General features: G+C 43.5%; 1 protein-coding gene across 5 annotated transcripts in view; it reads left to right on the forward strand.

Moving 5' to 3' along the window:
• Window positions 1-20,593, forward strand: part of znf335 (zinc finger protein 335) — an 84,124-nt gene that overhangs the window by 7,210 nt on the left and 56,321 nt on the right. For all 5 annotated transcript variants that reach the window (XM_086005259.1, XM_086005263.1, XM_086005262.1 and 2 more), the window contains exons 2-7: window positions 4,865-5,101; window positions 6,772-7,045; window positions 7,465-7,542; window positions 8,510-8,761; window positions 10,300-10,446; window positions 18,444-18,596. In XM_086005259.1, the coding sequence (XP_085861385.1) occupies window positions 4,892-5,101; window positions 6,772-7,045; window positions 7,465-7,542; window positions 8,510-8,761; window positions 10,300-10,446; window positions 18,444-18,596 (1,114 nt within the window). In that variant the 5' untranslated portion in view covers window positions 4,865-4,891. The remainder of the gene's footprint in view (window positions 1-4,864; window positions 5,102-6,771; window positions 7,046-7,464; window positions 7,543-8,509; window positions 8,762-10,299; window positions 10,447-18,443; window positions 18,597-20,593) is intronic.

Here is a 20,593-nt window from a genome sequence, read left to right on the forward strand (position 1 = left end):
ACTCACCCGCTCCTTCAACCGCCGTCTGCCCCACCTGTGACCGAGGCTGTAGGTCCCGCATTGGACTCGTCAGTCACCTGAGAACTCATTTTTAGTGTGGAAGCAAGTCCTCCTCGGTTCCGAGGGACTGCCTAAGAAGAGAAGTTAAATATTTGAGTGAAATTTATGATGACCTTATTTATGGTAGAAGCAGATTCAATAGTAACTTTCAAAAGGTGATTGGTTTAAAAACTTGAAGGGGATGAAATTGCAGGGCTGTGGGGTAAGAGCAGGGGAGTGGGGCTAATTGGAAAGCTCGTTCAAAGAGCTGGCACGATGGGCCAAATTGGCTTCTGTGTTGGAAGATTGTGATTCTATGATCAATAGAGGCAAATAACAGTTCCTTTTATGGAGCTGTGTTTATTTTTGAGAGTCACTTACATTTTTAAAACTTCTGGAAGCCTGCTCAAACACAGATGGGTGGCAACCCAATCCTGTCAGAATAGATCACATTTTTAACACCAAAATGACAGTTCTGTCCAGCAACAGTGTGGACAACACAGTCAGAGGACCTACACCGTGAGCAACAAGCCCACTTCTCCAGTTGGTCAAATGTTGCATTTATATTAACAGGTGTGCTTTGTGGTTTTCGTTCAATGCCTCTGGCGACAAGACAGGCAAAGAGAAACAGTAAATGTTTGGTGCCACTGTGCCATTTTATTGTGGTATCAGATGGGCAGAATGGCACGGTCACGTTTACAGCAACTGTGTAGAATAAACCGGGCAAATTTGGTCCAATCGGCGTTGGATTGTATTGAACCACTGAACGTGCTCTGCAATATAAATGAGTTTGAGCGTTTACTTTGAGCGCAATGCTGTGGGAAGTTGAGTCTGAGCGGGACCTGAGATATACAGTGTATCTAATAACCTGATTTGTGTAGGGGGGCGGAGGGTGAGTATTTAATTGGATGCAGGGTGTCTGACGAATCGTACTGTAGAAGCGTTTACATGTGGAAACTGCTGTACGTCTCACTGAGACATGATTTTAGCTTCAAAAAATAGGAATCGGGCACAGCTCAAATATTTGCTTTCCCTTTAAACGTTGAGCCTTTTCCAATGGGGATATTGGGGCAAGTTCCCTCTTTGTACATTCCCTTTCCCCCCACACAGCCTAACTCTTGCACCTGTGACGTTGTATGCAGAGCCTGGACTCAGGCTGCTAAAGCCCCCTGTAACTATCTGCAGCAGGCACCAGGGGCAGCTGAACCATGGCTTTCCCTTCCCCACTCCTGCAGTTTCCACTTTGAATCCAGATTTGATTTTATTCCTGCAGCAACTTGCAATTATACAGCGGGGTTGGGGTAGGAAAACACCCCACAGCGCTTCAGAGGCACAGGGAGCACAATGGGTGCCGAGCCATGGGTGGAGAAATTAGGAGGGTTAACCAAAGGGTTGGTCAGAAAAGTGGAGGGCCTTGAAGTCAGAGAGGGAGATAGAGGGTCAGGAGGAAATTCCAGAGTGGGTCCTAATGTGAATTAACTCATCTTAACAGAAATGTGTCATCCAAGGAAAAGACTGAGAATTGAAAAAAAAATCAGTACACATTGCATTTCAGTCAGCCAGTGTTTTGTTTCTGATTTATATGATGTATGTTCATGTTTCCTTGGCAGTGTTCTAAAACTAACAGCTATGGTTGGGAAAGCCAGCCATTGCATCGTGTTTACCTTTTTGCTTAGAAATATTTAATATTTTTAATTTAAAAAAAAAAGATAGCGATCCCTGCTGCTCTATTTGGCAAATACATTGCCACATCTTGAATTGTGCCATACAGAGCAGGGAAGCCCCAGGTTCAAACTCTGCTCTGTGCTGAGTCAGCTACAGCGGGGAAGAGAGGAAGAATTATTGTACCCAGCATCCCAGAGCTAAAGGCAAAGATCAACCAGGGTTCCTGCTCCTGATTTCTATTCAGTAGCCCATGCTGAAACATTCACACATTCTGGATGGTGGGCTTGGCTGTGTTGCATTCCACAGTTGAATAGCCTGCTCATACTGTTTAGGCTTGCATGAACAGTAGTTACTGGGGAATTATATACTTCTACTTAACCCTATCATGAACCCCTATGACAACAGTGTCTCCTCCAATCCTGCTTGTATACTGAATTAAATGAACATTGGATGTTGTCTGAGGCCAAATTTTCATTTACAAAGGAGTTGTGGCTCATAGACAGGATGAACTCGGAGAGGGCATGGGAAGAGACGAGGCCTGGCATCACTCTTTGTGTAATATTCTAAGAGCTCTCTGCAAACATCAGATTTTGTACTTGGTTCCTGGAGGTCAGTCTGTCCCTCTCCATATGTGTGTCTGCTCCTCCAGCTGTCTTGTTTATCTCCATCTCTTTCACCTCCCTGTGACCCGTTGCATTGTCACTTGACCATTAAGTCTGAGTGTGGTTTTGATTTACAATGCCCCTAAAAAAAAAAAAAAAAAAAAATAAATAAAAAAACTTTCAAAATGTGCTGGAACATATTTCTAAATCAGGAAACCAGTAGAGAAACTGACTTATCACAAATAAAAGCAGAAAGTGCTCAATGTGCAGCAAGCCAGTCAACATCTGGATGAGCATGGGAACAGGAGTTGGCTATTCAGCCCCTCCAGCCTGTTCTGCCATTCAATCTGATCATGGCTGATCTGTAACTCGACTCCATTTACCCACCTTTATTCCATATCCCTTGATACCCTTGCCTAACAAAAATCCATCGATCCCAGTCCTGAAAATTTTAATTGACCCAGCATCCACAGCTTTTTGGGAAACGGGTTCCAAAATTCTGCTATCATTTGTGTGGAAAAAGTGCTTCCTGATTTCACTCAAACAGCCTAGCTCTAATGTTAAGATTGTAGCGAAAGACTGACTGACTATTTTAGGTGGGACCCATCTATTTCAGCGCAGCCTTTTCATAATATTTTTCTCTCATTTGCGGTTAGACTACAGTTTCCATAAACCTCTAGGAACAAAAGCCTGCATTTAGTCTTTACTGGATTTCGATTAGAATGGCCCAGGTTCAATAATTAATCTTGAAATGCAGTTTAAAAAGCATTTACTTGAGAATACGTTGGATGCCCAAGATGTTCTCCTATGCCCTCGGGAGGCAGAAAACATCCATACAGGCTAACTTGGTCAGATTTATGTACAGATGAAATAACATTCAGAAGCAAAAAAAAAAGCAAGCACCTGCATTTCTATAGCGCCTCTCGCAACCTTGGGACGTCCCAAAGCACTTTACAGCCCATGAAGTACTTTTAGTCACTGTTGTAATGTGGGCAACGTGGCAGCCAATTTGGGCACAGCAAGCTCCCACAAACAGCAATGAGATAATAACCAGATGATATGTTTTTTTAGTGATGTTGGTTGAGGGATAAATATTTGCCAGGACACACACTACAAATACAGTACAGTAACCAGACTCATGAAATAGGAACTGGTTAGATTGTTTTAAAATGAAGGATCAAGCCAGTAAATCTTGCAGCTTTTGTTTGTAACTTCCTGGTAACTGTCTGTGGTGGGGGTGTTATGTATGAGGTGCTGCTCGCAGCGTTCCTGTTCTACATTCCTTGCAAAGACCAAGTGGAATAGAAGACTAAAGGTGACAGGAGGGTGGAGGGCCTCCGAGTCTCATTTTCTGTGAAGATCCTACTCTTTCCCTGCAGCAACATGCTGTCAGTTTTTGCACCTAGTAAAACAATCTGATAATGGCTTGAGGTTAATAGCTTACTCTGCACATTCCCAGAGATTGGGCTTCACACTTAATCACAGCTAGAAATGACAACTCAGAAAACAGTATTACAACTCTGTGGCCTGTGTGCAATGGCAAATATACTTTTTGAAATGCTGACAGATGTGCTATGTGTTTCCAGAATTTTCTGTCTTTATTTGATTCCCAGCACTCCGGCTTTTATCTTTTTAATCTCGTAATGTATCAAAGATTGATCTATTTTTGTCTGTAATGTGAACAAGCTAATCTTCAGAGGAAGTGTCAGCCATGGCTCAGTTGGTAGCACTCTCCCTCTGAGTCAGGAGGTTGTGGGTCGAGACTTGAGCACAAAAATCTAGGCTGCCACTCCAGTGCAGCACTGAGGGAGTGCCGTCTTTCGGATAAACCTTAAACCGAGGCCCGCGCCTGCCATCTCTGGTGGACGTAAAAGATTTCATGGTGCTGTTTCAAACGAAAGCGGGGGAGTTCTGTCCAATATTTATCCCCCAACATCAATAAAACAGATTATTCTCATTGCTGTTTGTGGGGCCTTGCTGTGTGCAAATTGGCTGCCGCGATCCCCTGCATTATATCACTTCCAGAAAGAAAAGTACTTAATTGGCTGGAAAGCGCTTTGGGACGTCCTGAGGTGATGAGAATGTATGAGCTTTTGAGAAAGAAAATGGCCTTTCAAGCCTGTACAAGCCCTGCACTTTGAAAGTCGCTCCCACCAGTCATTTTGGAGCAAAGATTGTTAAAGTTAGGCTGCAAAAGATAGATTTGGTAGGGGGGAATAAAACAAACAGGATTGGGAAGTGGAGGAAGAGATGGATAACACGGTAATCAGAATGGAAGTGTTTACACTTCTGATTTAAAATGTGTTTAAACGTTCTTATTTTACTATTCTAAGTTTGATACTTCAATAATTTAAATTGTTCCTGATGTGATTTGATTAGTTGCAAAACCAGTCCATCCAAGGGGCCACGAGAAATTTCTCCAGACCTGCCAGCAGCCTGAGCATAAAGAAATATTCCTCTTGCTTCTGGTGTCACTTTGTGTATAATGTGAAGCCTGCAGTAACATTTTCTAATAAAACCGCCTCGTCTGACCCTCCTCCATTGCTCTCTTATTGCAGGCTTTCTTCTAACAGACCGGTGGTACGATGGAGCTGGAGGAGAACGCGGTGCAGAGCAGCAGTGATGCTGCTCCCCTGGGGCAGGAAGAACCCTCTGAGAGCGGCATGGCAGTGGAGACGTCCGAGGCGGTATCTGCAGACAGCAGCGACACAGTAACCACCCTTGGCATGGTATCCGAGGCAGACAACGGTTCGGGCGTTGACTCTGGTGTGGGCCAGAGCTCGGAAGAATCTATGGTATGGCACCGGAAATGGAACTTGGAACATTGACGGCAAATATCACTGTCCTGCAAGATGATAGAAATTAAAAATGTACCAGCACCATTTGCACACCACTATCCAGCAGACCAATTTTTTTTTAAAAAGCCCACACAAGAGCTCATCAGGATATGTTAAATTGTCCAAACTCTTCAACCAGGCATCTATCGAAGTCAACTGTAAATTCTTGGGATGGAGCCCAAATCATTCAGTTAATGTTGAGCCCAATTAACCACTTTTCCCTCAGAACGACTGACTGGTTTACAATTCTTTAAAGTGGCCACAGACAAGCGAGTCGCAAGCACATGGTCTTACTTCCCAGTTAGCTATTAAATGATTATTTTAATTTTTAGCTCCTTAAAATGGAAATTGCAGGACCAAGCCATTTGCTTAACACACAAGATACTCGTGTAATATCCAGTGCTAATTCACTTTATTAAAGAAAACAATGTAGAGAGCATAGAAATGGCTCTAATTTCAGTGAATCATGTAATGATGTAATAACTGGTCTTGTTTGTAAAGTAATTTTTACCTACTTTACAGATAGGGGCACATGGTTGTTTAGTCACTTTGTATAGATTACTATATTCAGTCATTTGATTCTCCCAGTTTTAAGTTGTGTAACAACTTGGGTTTATATAGCGCCTTTAATGTTTATAAAAAGCCCTAAGGTGCTTCAGGGAAGTGAAATCCGACAAAAGATGTCAAGCCAAAGAAGCAGACACTGGGAGGGGTGACCAAAAGCTTGGTTAAAGAGATGGGATATAAGAAGGGTCTTCAAGGAGGAGTGGCAAAGTGGTTTAAGGGGGAAGACCAGGATTGTAGGGTGGGAGAATATTAGAGATAGGGAGGGATGAGGCTGTGAATGGATTTAAGCACAAGGTTAAGAAGGCAAATGGTATGTTGGCCTTCATAGCGAGAGGATTCGAGTACAGGAGCAAGGATGTTTTGTTGCAGTTGTACAGGGCCTTGGTGAGACCGCATCTTGAGTATTGTGTGCAGTTTTGGTCGCCTTATCTGAGGAAGGATGTTCTTGCCATGGAGGGAGTGCAGCGAAGATTCACCAGACTGATACCTGGGATGGCAGGAATGACGTATGAAGAGAGATTGGGTCGATTAGGCTTATATTCACTGGAGTTTAGAAGAATGACTGGACTAGATGCAGGAAGGCTGTTCCCGATGGCGGGGGAGTCCAGAACCAGGGGTCACAGTCTAAGGATAAGGGGTAAGCCATTTAGGACTGAGATGAGGAGGAATTACTTCACCCAGAGAGTGGTGAACCTGTGGAATTCTCTACCACAGAAGACAGTTGAGGCCAATTCATTAAATATATTCAAGAAGGAGTTAGATATATTTCTTAAGGCTAAGGGGATCAAGGGATATGGGGAGAAAGCAGGGACAGGGTACTGAATTTGGATGATCAGCCATGGCCGTATTGAATGGCGGAGCAGGCTCGAGGGGCCGAATGGCCTACTCCTGCTCCTATCTTCTGTGTTTCCATGTATGTTTCTATTTCAATGGTGTAGCTAACTGGTTTCTCCTTATGGAAAAATGAGCTCAACACTCTGAACTATCTGATTATACATTGAACCTATAAGCTGCTGAAATCCTTCCTAACAAATGCGTTTCCTTTTGCTGCCATATTCCAGGAGGTGGTTCCTGAAACAAGTTCCAGCACAGATGTCATCACCATAGCGCACCTTCCAGACTCCTCCTCGGTTGCTCAGTCCACTATCGTGTCCAGCGTCTCCACAGTTACACAGTCCATCATGGTGTCTGAATCTGCCCAAGTACTGGTCCACTCCAGCGTGGCACTGGATGGAGCCATGATCGTGTCGGACTCGACCGCTTCTACATCCTCCGACCTCGGGTCAGCTATCGATAAAATTATAGAGTCTACAATTGGACCCGACATCATGCAAAGTGAGTGCCCTTGGAATGTACCTAATGGAGATCGTACTTATCACATAAATATGGGGAATTATTAGACCTATTTCCAAGTAAATTGATTATTGGTCTGCCTCAGGGCCTTGGTGTAGTTAAAGCCTGTTAATTGGGCCTGGCTGGTGAAAATAAGTTGCGTATTTGTTAAGTACTTCCCATTAATAAAAAAGGTGAACTAATGAAACGTTCCATTAAAAACAAAGACAGCTTAATGTTTTGGCTATGAAACCCTTCATCAGAGTTGAACGATTATACCCAAGATGCTAATTTACCTTTCTCTTTGCGACATGTATTTTCAGCATCTTCTGGTTTTTATATCTGATTTCTCACATTTGCAATTACTAAGCCATCTGCTGTGTTCTTTTGGTGGTGATGATGCTGATTTGTGCTTTGCCCAGGTTGTATCGCTGTAACGAGTGCAGGAGATGAAGGAGCTGAGGCCACTCAGTACCTTGTACTGCCAGGCCCTGATGATGGTGAGAATATAACTCTGCAGGTTTTTTTTTTTTAATGAAGTTATGGAGGTGCAACAGTTGCCCGCAAACATAATCTGTGTATTTTTCATTGGGTGGTACAGTATTTACATTTTAACCAATACAGTATGCACTTGTTCTAACACTTTTTTTAAAGTCTATTAGTTGCACCAGTGTATAAGTTGCTGCAGGCTTGCAAATCATTAAATGACAGTTCAATTTGTTGTTATAAACTGCTTAAAGGCACCTCAAAGCACTAGAGAGGCACCACTGACGCTGCCTCCGCAAGATCCTGCAAATCCATTGGCAGGATAGGCGCACCAATGTCGGTGTTCTTGCTCAGGCCAACATCACCAGCATTGAGCGTGGTCAGAGCTTCGATCAGCTCCAATGGATGGGTCACATTGTCCGCATGCCCGATACGAGACTCCCAAAACAAGCGCTCTATTCTGAGCTCCAGCACGGCAAGAGAGCCCCAGGTGGGCAGAGGAAACGCTTCAAGGGCACCCTCAAAGCCTCCTTGAAAAAGTGGAGGAGAAGCATCCAGGAAGGCGCCGAGCACCTCGAGTCTCTTCGCCGGGAGCAAGCGGAAGCCAAGCGCAGGCAGCGCAAGGAGCGCACGTCAACCCAAGCACCCCACCCACTCGCCCCTTCAACCACCGTCTGCCCCACCTGTGACAGAGACTGTAGGTCCCGCATTGGACTAATCAGTCACCTGAGAACTCCTTTTTAATGTGGAAGCAAGTCATCCTCGGTTCCAAGGGACTGCCGAAGAAGATGATAAACTGCTTAAGCTTTTCTGTTGTGGTTTACAATGTTATCTTGAACATTGACTCCTATGCATGCTGGTAGTTTGTAAGATGCTCTGTTGGAAAATGTAATCAGATCACTTGCTCCAGACTGTGATTATTTGGGGGGTACTCAGTGCCCAGCTACCCCTGACTTTGACTCTCTAATGTATTTTCTTTAGGTGGTCCTATTGATTCTCAAATGTCCACCTCTCAGATGTCCAGCTCCAGGCTTTCCAACATGTCGGGAGATGGGTTGGCAGAAGGACCGACGTCCACCTGTGCAGACCATCTTGAGCAGCACGACCTGTCCAACCTGGAGGACATGATGGAGGTGGTGGTAGTGCAGCAGTTCAAGTGTAAGATGTGTCCATATAAAAGCATCTCAAAGGACAATCTGATCAATCACATGAAGGATCGACATCTCAACATTAGTAAGTGTCAGTCCAATGCTCATTACGCATGTTTCTTACTCTGTTAATTCACTCTCTGTAAATCTAGAAACCGTTGTTATTTCCGCAAAGCTTTATACATTTAAATGTGTTCTTTTCAACCTCTTCCCTTCCCCACCCCGTGCACTGCTCCCTGACCTCTGCTTATGCCAGGTGCAGTTCTATTTAGAAGGGGGGAAAGCTTCATACTAAATCCTTTCTCACAAAATATTTTGTTACTGATTTTAATTTCAATTTTCAGTTTCGGACTTTGAGCCACAGAGCAGCTTGTGAAAGAGCTTCTGCGTCGATATTAAACCAGGACAGCGCTGCTGTCTGGGCACACACTGCTCTATGTTAACAGGCAGCTCTCTATTTGCTGAAGGCAAATTGACATCCTTGCTGCTTTTGGGTGTCGATCCGGGCTTTCAAACAGTACTGGGACTCCAGTCCGATTCCAATCCACTGACCCGCATTCCTAATACTGCCCGTGAGGTAGGCCCACCTCCCCTTCACCTGGGCTCTTCGTGGACTTGCTACCCCATGTTGTGGAAAGTCTCCAGAGCTGAGGAATGGAGTTTGGGCCATTATCTTCGCTTTTAATTGGAGGAAGTTTCTGACAAAGAGGCAGTGGAGGGGTTGAGAAAATTGCTAGAGGTAGAACTGTGTGTCATCAGCATATATGTGGAACCTGACGTTGCGCTTTCGGATGATGTCACCGAAGCGCAGCATATAGATGAGAAATAGGAGGGGGCCTAGGATAGATCCTGGGGGGACTCAAGATAACGGAGCGGGAAGAGAAGCCATTGCAGGTGATTCTCTGGCTACGGGGAATGGAACCAGGTGAGGGCAGTCCCATGGAGGAGGATGGTGTGGCCAACCATGTCAAAGGCTACAGACAGGTTGAGGAGGGAAAGTTCACCACGGTCACACAGCAAATGAAAGGGCTCCATCAAAACTATTTCACTAAAGTGATCAGCATTAGTTGATTTTTTTCCACTTTCAATATTACATTTGTTGCCCTCCAGGCAGCAGCTTCCCAGTATTACGCAGTTGAAATCAGGCGCTCAACGGGTGAGTGCGATCCCAGGTCCCACCACTCTGCTGTCATGTGCTGGAGTATTGCTGAGAATGTCACTTGACTTGACTAAAAATTAGTCTGCAACTATGACTCTTTAATAGAACTCTTTGATGACATGGGGTATTGTTGAAACAGGAAGTCAAAAATGTAACAGAACTAAAAATAATTTTTTAATACAAACTTGTGTATTCCTTTAGTTATGGATTCTTTCATTTTGCTTCATAACCTTCGCACAATTACAAGAGGAAGAATCAATTTGTCAGATCTTTGAATGAAAGGGTCTGTATTTTGAAATCTCTGAATGCATGTGTTTTTGTTGTAGAGTATTAATACTTACACTATTCTCTACAGCTTATGGTATTCTGTACAGTTTACGGTATTCTCTACTGCTAAATCGAATGAAATTTGCTGCGTTGAGTTAAAGCAAAACCTTTATCTGAACTTCCATGCCATTTCCTAGGAGGTTTTCTATGTAAAAAGAGAGGGAGGGGACGGCCGAGGAAGCAGAATGTGTCGCCAAGACCGGAGGAAGATAAGGCCCAGGAGCTGGAGCAAGAGGAAGAGGAGGATGATATTGTGGATGCTGGAGCCATTGACGACCGAGAGGGTAATGCACCATTCGAAAAGTTCAGGAGCAGACTTGTTCATTAAGTGCACCTGCCTCAGAAAAGAGAACCGGAGATGCAGCAACATTCAGCAGCCAAAACATAGGAACAGGAGTAGGCCATTGAGCCCCTCGAGCCTGTTCTGCCATTCAATGAGATCATGGCTGATCTGCGACCTAACTCCATATACCTGCCTTCGGCCCATGTTCCTTCATATCCTTACTTAATATTAAATCTGAGATTGATAGATTTTTGTTAACAATTCATTTAGCGTCAACTGCCGTTTGCACAAGAGTTCCAAACGTCTACCACCCTTTGTGTGTAGAAGTGTTTCCTAATTTCACTCCTGAAAGGTCTGGCTCTAATTTTTAGACTATGCCCCCAGTCCTGGAATTTCCCAACCAGCAGAAATCGTTTCTCTCTGTCTACCCTAGCTGCTTCCTGTAATGAAATCTGTTTGTCTTGCCTGTATTCGTTTTGCACTCATGTATATTACCCTCCCCCACACGGTGTATAGTTTCACTTCCTCTTCCCTGACTAACCTGGAAGGTTCCAGGTCTTGACTCTTGGCTCCGCCCCTGACTTCTCTTACTTAAAGATCCCAGGATCTGTATGACTCATTCCTGTGAGCCAGTCAGTGTGTTGAGATGTTAGCTCTGATCTTAGTGATTAAAAGCCAACTTGTTAAAGTCTATAACTTCTAGTTTTGTGGTTATTGAAGGCACATCACTTCCCTTAATGTCTTTTGAAAACTTTGATCAGATCACCCCTTAACCTTCTAAATTCTAGAGAATACAACGCTAATTTGTGTAATCTCTCCACATAACAACCCTTGAAGTCTGGGTATCATTCTAATGAACGCGAGAACATAAGCAATAGGAGCAGGAGTTGGCCATTTGGCCCTTCGAGCCTGCTCTGCCATTCAGTAAGATCATGGCTGATCTTCTACCTCATCTCCACTTTCCTGCACTATCCCCATATCCCTTGATTCCCTTAATATCCAAAAATATATCAATCTCTGTCTTGAATATACTCAACGACTGAGCAGCCACAGCCCTCTGGGGTAGAGAATTCCAAATATTCACCACCCTCTGCGTGAAGAAATTTCTCCTCATCTCAGTCCTAAATGGCCGACCCCTTATTTTGAGACTGTGACCCCTGGATCTAGACTCCCCAGCCAGGGGAAACGACCTCCCTGCATCTACCCTGTCAAGCCCTGTAAGAATTTTGTATGTTTTAATGAGATCACCTCTCATTCTTCTAAACTCCAGAGAATATAGGCCTAGTCCACTCAATCTCTCTTCATAGGACAACCCCCCGCCACCCCCCCCCCCTCCATCACAGGAATCAGTCTGGTGAACCTTCGTTGCACTCCCTCTACGGCAAGTATATCCTTCCTTAGGTAAGGAGACCAAAACTGTACACAATACTCCAGGTGCCGTCTCACCAGGGCCCTATATAACTGCGGTAAGACGTCTTTACTCTTATACTCAAATCCTTTTGTAATAAAGGCCAACATACCATTTGCTTTCCTAATTGCTTGCTGTACCTGCATGTTAACTTTCAGTGATTCGTGTACAAGGACACCCAGGTCCCTCTGAACACCAACATTTCCCAATCTCTCCCCATTTAAAAAAAAAAATACTCTACTTTTCTATTTTTCCTACCAAAGTGGATAACTTCACATTTCTCCATTTTATATTCCATTTGCCATGTTCTTGCCCACTCACTTAGCCTGTCTATATCCCCTTGAAGCCTCTTTCGATCCTCCTCACAACTTACATTCCTACCTAGCTTTGTATCATCAGCAAACTTGGATATATTACATTTGGTCCCCTTATCCAAATCATTGTGGATAGCTGAGGCCCAAGCACTGATCCTTGCAGTGCCCCACTAGTTACAGCCTGCAAACCCGAAATGACCTGTTTATTCCTACTCTCTGTTTTCTGTCCGTTAACCAATCCCCAATCTGATGAGTCCTCATTTTGTTTAATAACCTCTTGTGTGGCACCTTATCGAATGTCTTCTGAAAATCCAAATACACCACATCCACTGGTTCCCCCTTATCTATTCTGCTCGTTACAACCTCAAAAAACTTCCAACAGATTTGTCAAACATGATTTCCCTTTTATAAATCCGTGTTGACTCTGCTCAAACTTATAATTATTTTCTAAGTGCCCTGTTACCGCGTCCTTAATAATAGATTCTAGCATTTTCCCTACTACTGATGTCAGGCTAACTGGTCTGTAGTTACCCATTTTCTCCCTCCTTTCTTAAATATTGGGGTTACATTTGCTGCCTTCCAATCTGCGGGAACCGTTCCAGAATATAGGGAATTTTGGAAGATGACAACCAATGCATCCACTATCTCTATAGCCACCTCTTTTTTAAAACCCTAGGATGTAGGCCATCAGGTTCAGGGGATTTATCAGCTTTCAATCCCATTAATTTCCCCAGTACTTTTTTTACTAATAATTTCTTTCAGTTCCTCCACTGTTTCTGGGAATTTTTTTTGCACCTTCTGTGAAGACCGACACAAAAAGTATTTGTTTAATTTCTCTGCCATTTCCTTATTCCCCATTATAATTTCTCCTGTCTCAGCCTGTAAGAGACCCACGTTTACTTTTGCTAATCTTTTCCTTCTAACATACCTACAGAAGCTTTTACAGTCTTGTTTTTATGTCTCGCTAGTTTACTCTCATTCTATTTTCCCTTTCTTTATCAATTTCTTGGTCCTCCTTTGCTGAATTCTGAAATCCTCCCAATCCTCAGGCTTCCTACTATTTTTGGCAACATTATAAGCCTGTTCCTTTGATCTAATACTATCTTTAACTTCTCTTGTTAGCTGTGGTAGGACCACTTTTCCTGTGGGGTTTTTGTTCTTTAAAGGAATGTATATTTGTTATAAATTATGTATTAATTCTTTAAATGTTAGCCATTGCTTGTCTAGCAATGGCAGATGCAATATAACGTGGATAAATGTGAGGTTATCCACTTTGGTGGCAAAAACAGGAAGGCAGATTATTATCTGAATGGCAATAGATTGGGAGAAGGGGAAGTGCAACGAGACCTGGGTGTCCTTGTGCACCAGTCGCTGAAGGTAAGCATGCAGGTGCAGCAGGCGGTTAAGAAGGCAAATGGTATGTTGGCCTTTGTAGCGAGAGGGTTTGAGTACAGGAATAAGGATGTCTTGCTGCAGTTGTACAGGGTCTTGGTGAGACCACATCTCGAGTATTGTGTGCAGTTTTGGTCGCCTTATCTGAGGAAGGATGTTCTTGCCATGGAAGGAGTTCAGCGAAGGTTCACCAGGCTGATACCTGGGATGGCAGGAATGACGTATGAGGAGAGATTGGGTTGATTGGGCTTGTACTCGCTGGAGTTTAGAAGAATGAGAGGGGATCTCATTGAAACTTATAAAATTCTGACAGGACTGGACAGACTAGATGCAGGAAGGATGTTCCCGATGGTCGGGGAGTCCAGAACCAGGGGTCACAGTCTAAGGATAAGGGGTAGGCCATTTAGGACAGAAATGAGGAGGAATTTCTTCACGCAGTGGTGAACCGGTGGAATTCTCTGCCACAGTAGAGACCAATACATTAAATATATTCAAGAAGGAGTTGGACATATTTCTTAAGGCTAAAGAGATCAAGGGGTATGGGGAGAAAGCAGGGATCGGGTACTGAATTTGGATGATCAGCCATGATCGCATTGAATGGCGGAGCAGGCTCGAAGGGCCGAATGGCCTACTCCTCCTATCTTCTATGTTTCTGTGTCTACCGTCATACCTTTTAATGTAGTTTCTCAACCTACCTAAGCGATCTCGCCCCTCATACCTATGTAGTTTGTTTTGTTTAGATTTAAAATTGTTTGGATTTAACTAAATCACTTTCAAACTCAATATAAAATTCTATCATATTATGATCACTCTTCCTAGAGGCTCCTTTACTACAAGGTTATTAATTAACCCTTTCTCATCGCACTATACTAGATCAAAAAAGCCTACTCCTAGTTGGTTCCTCAACATATTGATTTAGAAAACTATCTTGTATACATTCTATGAATTTGTCCTCCACACTATTACTGCAAATTTGGTTTGCCCAGTCTATATGTAGATTAAAGTCCACCATGATTACTGTATTAGCCTTGTTACATGCGCCTCTAATTTCCTGATTTATACTCTGCCCCACATTACAACTACTGTTTGGGGCCTATAAACAACTTGCTGTTTCTTGGCTCCACCCAAACTGATTGTACTTCTTGATTTTCGGAGCTAAGATCCTTTCTCTCTACTGTCTTTATCCCAACCTTTTATTATCTGGGCTACCCCTCCTCCTTTTCCATTTTGCCTATCTCTTCTAAAACTTAAGTATCCTACAATATTTAGTTCCCAACCTTGGCCACTTTGCAACCACGTCTCTGTAATGGCTATTAGATCAAAAGTATTGATTTCTATCTGCGCTGTTAATTTATCTATTTTGTTGCAAATGCTTCGAGCATTCAGATATAGTGCCTTTCGCTTTGACTTCTTTCTATTTTTCCCTGATGTCACCGTAGTCACTGATGCCCTATTACCTTTGTTACTCTCTCTGTCCCTTCCTGACCTACTCTGCTTATTTTTACCCAAAACCCTACTCTGCTCTAGAGCCTTGGCATTTCTCTTGCTGCTTTTAAATTTACTCTTTCCTAAATCCTCCCCCCTCCCTTATTAGTTTAAAATCCTGTCTACTGCTCTAGTTATTCGATTCGCCAGGACACTGGCCCCAGCCCGGTTTAAATAGAGCCAGTCCCATCGGAACAGCTCCCTTTTTCCCCAGTACTGGTGCCTGTGTCCCATGAATGGAAACCCCTTCCTCCCACATCACTCTTTGAGCCATGCATTTAAACCTCTAATCTGTTTGTCCCTATGCCAATTTGCACATGGCTCAGGTAACAATCCAGAGATTATTACCTTTTTGAGGTTCTGCTTTTTAATTTGGTTCCTAGCTCCTCAAACTCCTTCAGCAGAACCTCATTCCTAGTTCTACCTATGTCGTTGGTTCCTACGTGGACCACGACAACTGGATCCTTCCCGCTCCCACTCCAAGTTCTTCTCCAGTCGCGAGGAGATATCCTTAACTCTGGCACTGGGCAGACAACACAACCTTCGTTACTCCCTGTCATGGCTGCAGAGAACTGTATCTATCTCCCTGACTATACTGTCACCTACTACTGCCACATTCCTTTTCATTCTCCCCCCCCCCCTTGAATTGGGCGGGGGGGGGGAAGTAAACCTATGCTGCACTCCCACCAAGGCCAATATATCCTTCATACGGTGTGGTGTCCAGAACTGCTCACAGTACTCCAGGTGTGGACGAACCAGGGTTTTGTATAGCTGCAGCATAACTTCTACCCCCTTGTATTCTAGTCCTCTAGATATAAAGGCCAGCATTCCATTAGCCTTTTTAATTATTTTCTGTAACTGTTCATGACCCCCAAGTCTCTTTGGACATCCACTGTTTTTAGCTTTTCACCATTTTAAAAGTACCCTGTTCTGTCCTTTTCAGGTCCAAAGTAGATTACCTCACATTTGCCTACGTTGAAATCCATTTGCCACAGTTTTGCCCATTCACTTAAATCTGTTGCTGTTCCGTTGTAATTTTATGCTTTCATCTACACAGCCTTGTACCGCCTATCTTTGTGTCATTGGCAAACATGGACATATGACTTTCTATGCCATCATCTAAGTCGTTAATAAATGCTGTGAATAGTTGAGGCCCCAACACCAATCCCTGTGGGACACCACTAGTCACATCCTGCCAGTTTGAGTACCTACCCATTATCCCTACTGTCTGTCTCCTGCCACTCAGCCAATTTCCTAACCAGGTCAATAATTTGCCCTTGATTCCGTGGGCTTCTACCTTAGTTAATAGTCTCTTATGTGGGACTTTATCAAATGCCTTCTGGAAGTCCGTATAAATAACCTCCATAGACATTCTCCTGTCCACTACTTTAGTCACCTCTTCTTCAAAAAATTCAATCAGGTTTGTCAGGCATGACCTACCTTTTACAAATTCATGCTGGCTCTCTCTGATCAGCTGAAAATTTTCGAGGTGTTCAGTCACCCTATCCTTAATTATAGACTCTAGCAATTTCCTGACAACAGATGTTAGGCTAATTGGTCTATAATTCCCTGGTTTCTCTGTCTCGCCATTGTTAAATAGTGGAGTGACATGTGCAACTTTCCAATCTAAAGGAACAGTCCCTGAATCGAGAGAACTTTGGAAGATTATAGTTAGGGCATCTGCAATGTGATCACCTACTTCCTTTAAACCCTGGGATGGAAACCATCTGGTCCTGGGGCTTTGTCACTCTCTAGTGCCATTATTTTCTTCATTATTGTTATTTTACTTGCGTTAATTTTATTGAGTCCCTGTCCCAGATTTAATATTAGTTTCCTTGGGATTTCCGCATGCTATCCTCTTCCTCTACTGTAAATACTAATGCAACGTAATTATTCAACATGGCCGCCCGTTTCCTTATTATCATTGGCAATATCACCGCTTTCAGGTTTTAAGGGGCCAACATTGAGCCTGACTAACCTCTTTTTCCTAATCTGATTGTAAAAATTCTTTTGTGTTGATTTTGATATCCCTTGTAAGTTTCTTTTCATACTCCCTTTTTGTAGCTCTTACTATCTGTTTTCTCACCCTTTGCTGTTCTTTGTATCTTTCCCATTTGCTGGGATCTGTGCTATTTTTTGCATTTTTGTATGCTTTTTCTTTTAATTTATGCTGTCCCTTACCTCTTTAGTCGTCCATGGCTGTTTTTTGGCAAATATAGCTCTCTTTCCACCCCCCACCCCCGGAGGTATAAACTGGTTCTGTATCATCATTTCTTTTTTGAGCATCTCCTACTGATCATCTGTCGTTTTACCCATTAACAGATTTGCCCAGTTTACTGTGGACAGTACTGAAACCAGGAGCAGTAAATGAGAATCATAATCTCGATCAATGCAGGTGGATTAGTAGAATTGCTGCAGTTATATTGGACGCTGCAAGTAGAGCCGCTCCACACTGAACTCTTGGTTTTCATTTAAATTAAGGAGGAGGTCTACATCTTGTGAACTCCCACTTGGAAACAACTGACGGGCAGCATGTAGTAAAGGGGTGACGTGGTACTGTAGTGCGAGTGACTTGGCAAATCATACTGGTGCGTCTGATTGGTGGCACTATAAACTTAGTGCAGAGCGGAATAAAAACACAAAATGCTGGAGATACTCAGCAGGTCAGGCAGCATCTGTGAAGAGAGAAACAGAGTTAACGTTTCAGGTCGATGACCTTTCGTCAGAACTGGAAAAAAGCAGGAAATGGAACAGATTTTTAAGCAAGTGTAGAGGCTGGGAAATGGGAGAGGAGATGAAAGAACAAAAGGGAAGGTCTGTGATAGGATCGAAGGCAGGAGAGATTAAGCAAGGCAAAAGGAGATGGTAATGGGACAGGTTAAGAAACAGGATGGTCATGTGGGAGAGAAGAACAAAAGACACAAACAAAGTGTGGATAAAAAAAATATATATCCTTACATGAGGCGGGGTGGGCGAAAATCCTGTCTGAGAGAAGAGCAGAACTTCTTCAAGGTGGGCATTCCTGGAAGAATGGGCATTCCTGCAGCGTGATTCTGGTTCACATGGGCATTGATCTTGAACTTACAAGCTGGGTTAGTTGCGTTCCACATTGGAGATTAGATTGTGACCAGTTTTGGAGACTGATTTAACTTTGGTTGGGACAGTATAACCTGGTCATGTGGCATTTATCTAGAGCAAAGTCCTGAAATGTGTGTCTTGAATGTATAGAGAAATTTTACATTTGTGTGACCCATTGTTTGACGAGCAAAAGTGTCACTGTATCAGTTTTACTAACAACTTGCTGCCTTGCTCCTTCAATCAGATAAATTGCTGACTCCTCCTGGGTAGTTTTCCATTCCAGAAAATAATCTCTCTCTCTCTCTCTCTCTCTCCCATTAGCTGACAGTGATTATAACCCAGCAGAAGATGAGACGCGTGGAAGGCAGCCAACCTACAATCGCAACGTCACAACTTCGACCAGTGACCGGCCTCGGAGGCGTCCTGGGAGACCTCGCAAGGTTTTGCGGACAGAAGCGATGTCTGGGATTGATGGTAATATATGCCACCGTACAACCTTTCTTGAATTGGCTCCTAATCACTTCCTTTGCGCTAGGCACAGTGCTCATTATTTCCCTCTGCACACTCTCTCAAACCGGGCAGAGAGGACAGTGAAGGGTGATGCAGGCCTCGTGTTTCAGTTTCCAGCAGTGTCCAGCCACTGGGGTGGTTTTCCAGGATCAGGAAGCTTTGGGTTCGCTTCCAATCATTTCAAAGTACTGTGCCCCCCCCCCACTGCATTGAGTGAATCCATTCTGTGACACATGAAGCCTTTCCCTATAGTCTATGTAACAGAGCAGCTAAGAAAGAAAGGAGACCTGGGCTAGGTGCCATCTATTTATTTGGGAGATTGGGAGTTAGTCCAAGGTCTACTGTGTCTACCCCTTTATACAGATAACCAGGTGTTACATTTGTACCTTGATCACACCTGATTTGTACGGTCTTCAGAAATGTAGGTAATGCCCTTTTTTCTTTACTAGGGTTTTTTCCCCACCTTTCCTGGAGGCGCAGACTCCTGCTGTGGTATGATTCCAAGGTTGCCAAGCAAACTTCCTTTACTTTTCCTAAGTAGCCAATCTTCAGCTGTGAGCCTTGCCAGTGAGTTCGAACAGGGAATTTGACAGTAGGAGGCATCCACAACCAACCCTTACCTCTCATACTTTGGGCAGGGGTCATTGGCCGGTATTCAAGTGCTGACTTGTTTTTGTTGGGATTTCTCCTTGTCCTAGCTGAGAGCCATTTACTCAGCACAGATTGAGGATTGAACTTGGCCTCTTCTGGTCTGCAGACTCCATTCTACAGTAAGAAATGTATTTACTTTTTAAGACGGTGCAGGTGATGATTAATTCTGCAGCAGTATTTTTTTAAATCAGAAATTGGATAAATGAGGGAACAAGATCTGTTTTTTAAGAACTAGTTTTTTAGGAGATGATGCATGTTTTGATTTGAACTCCATTCCACTTCCATCATTTTGGGTTCAGTTAAATTCAGGATGGTTTTTATTCCATCCACAGCACTGAGACCATCCTGGCCAGTCAGTGATGTCTCTGAGACTGTGACTGTGGTGCATTATTCCTCTTCAACTTCTTCGCAGCCTTAGAAATGGCCCACTGCTCTTTCCTCTTCCACCTCCTGTACTCGATATCACAATCTTTTCATGATTCTATTCTTGACTGTCTCAACATTGAAAGAATGTCTCCTGCAATAGCATTTTGTCCTATCTTGAATGATAACCTTCACTGTGGCCTAAGGTTCCGTCCTTGGTTACTTCCCATTCCTTGCCTACATGCTGTCAATTGATGGCATTATCTGTAAGCATGTGGTCAACTTCCATGTGCATGCTGATAAGATTTCCTTTTGCTCCACTACAATCCTCGACTCCATGACTGTCGCAGCCTGTCCAACTTGTATTTACATAGTTCTTTTTTAAGCCTATAAACCACTCCCACCAATGTTTTCTGCCCCTTGCTGTTTCTTGGCTCCACCCAAACTGATTCTATTTCTTGATTTTCGGAGCTAAGATCCTTTCCTTCTACTGTCTTTATCCCAACCTTTTATTATCAGGGCTACCCCTCCTCCTTTTCCATTTTGCCTATCTCTTCTAAAAGTTAAGTATCCCGGAATATTTATGTCCCAACCGTAGTCACTTTGCAACCACGTCTCTCTAATGGCTATTAGATCGAACCTATTTGCTCAGTTGTTGAGTATATTTAAGAATGAAATTGATAATTTTTGGACATTGAGGGAATCGAGGGATATGGGGATAGGGTGGGAAAGTGGTGTTGAGGTAGAAGATCAGCCATGATCTTATTGAATGGTGGAGCAGGCTCGAGGGGCCGTATGGCCTACTCCTGCTTCTGATGTTCTTATGTTCTACCTTTCACAACCTCAGGACATCGCAAAGTGCTTCACAGCCAATGAGATACTTTTTGAAGTGTAGTCACTGTGGTAATGTAGGAATACACGACTGCCAATTTGCAAACGGCAAGGCC

Source organism: Somniosus microcephalus, chromosome 13 (genome assembly GCF_052327205.1).
Source record: "Somniosus microcephalus isolate GS21.2 chromosome 13, FLI_Smic_1.0, whole genome shotgun sequence".
NCBI lineage: Eukaryota > Metazoa > Chordata > Chondrichthyes > Squaliformes > Somniosidae > Somniosus > Somniosus microcephalus.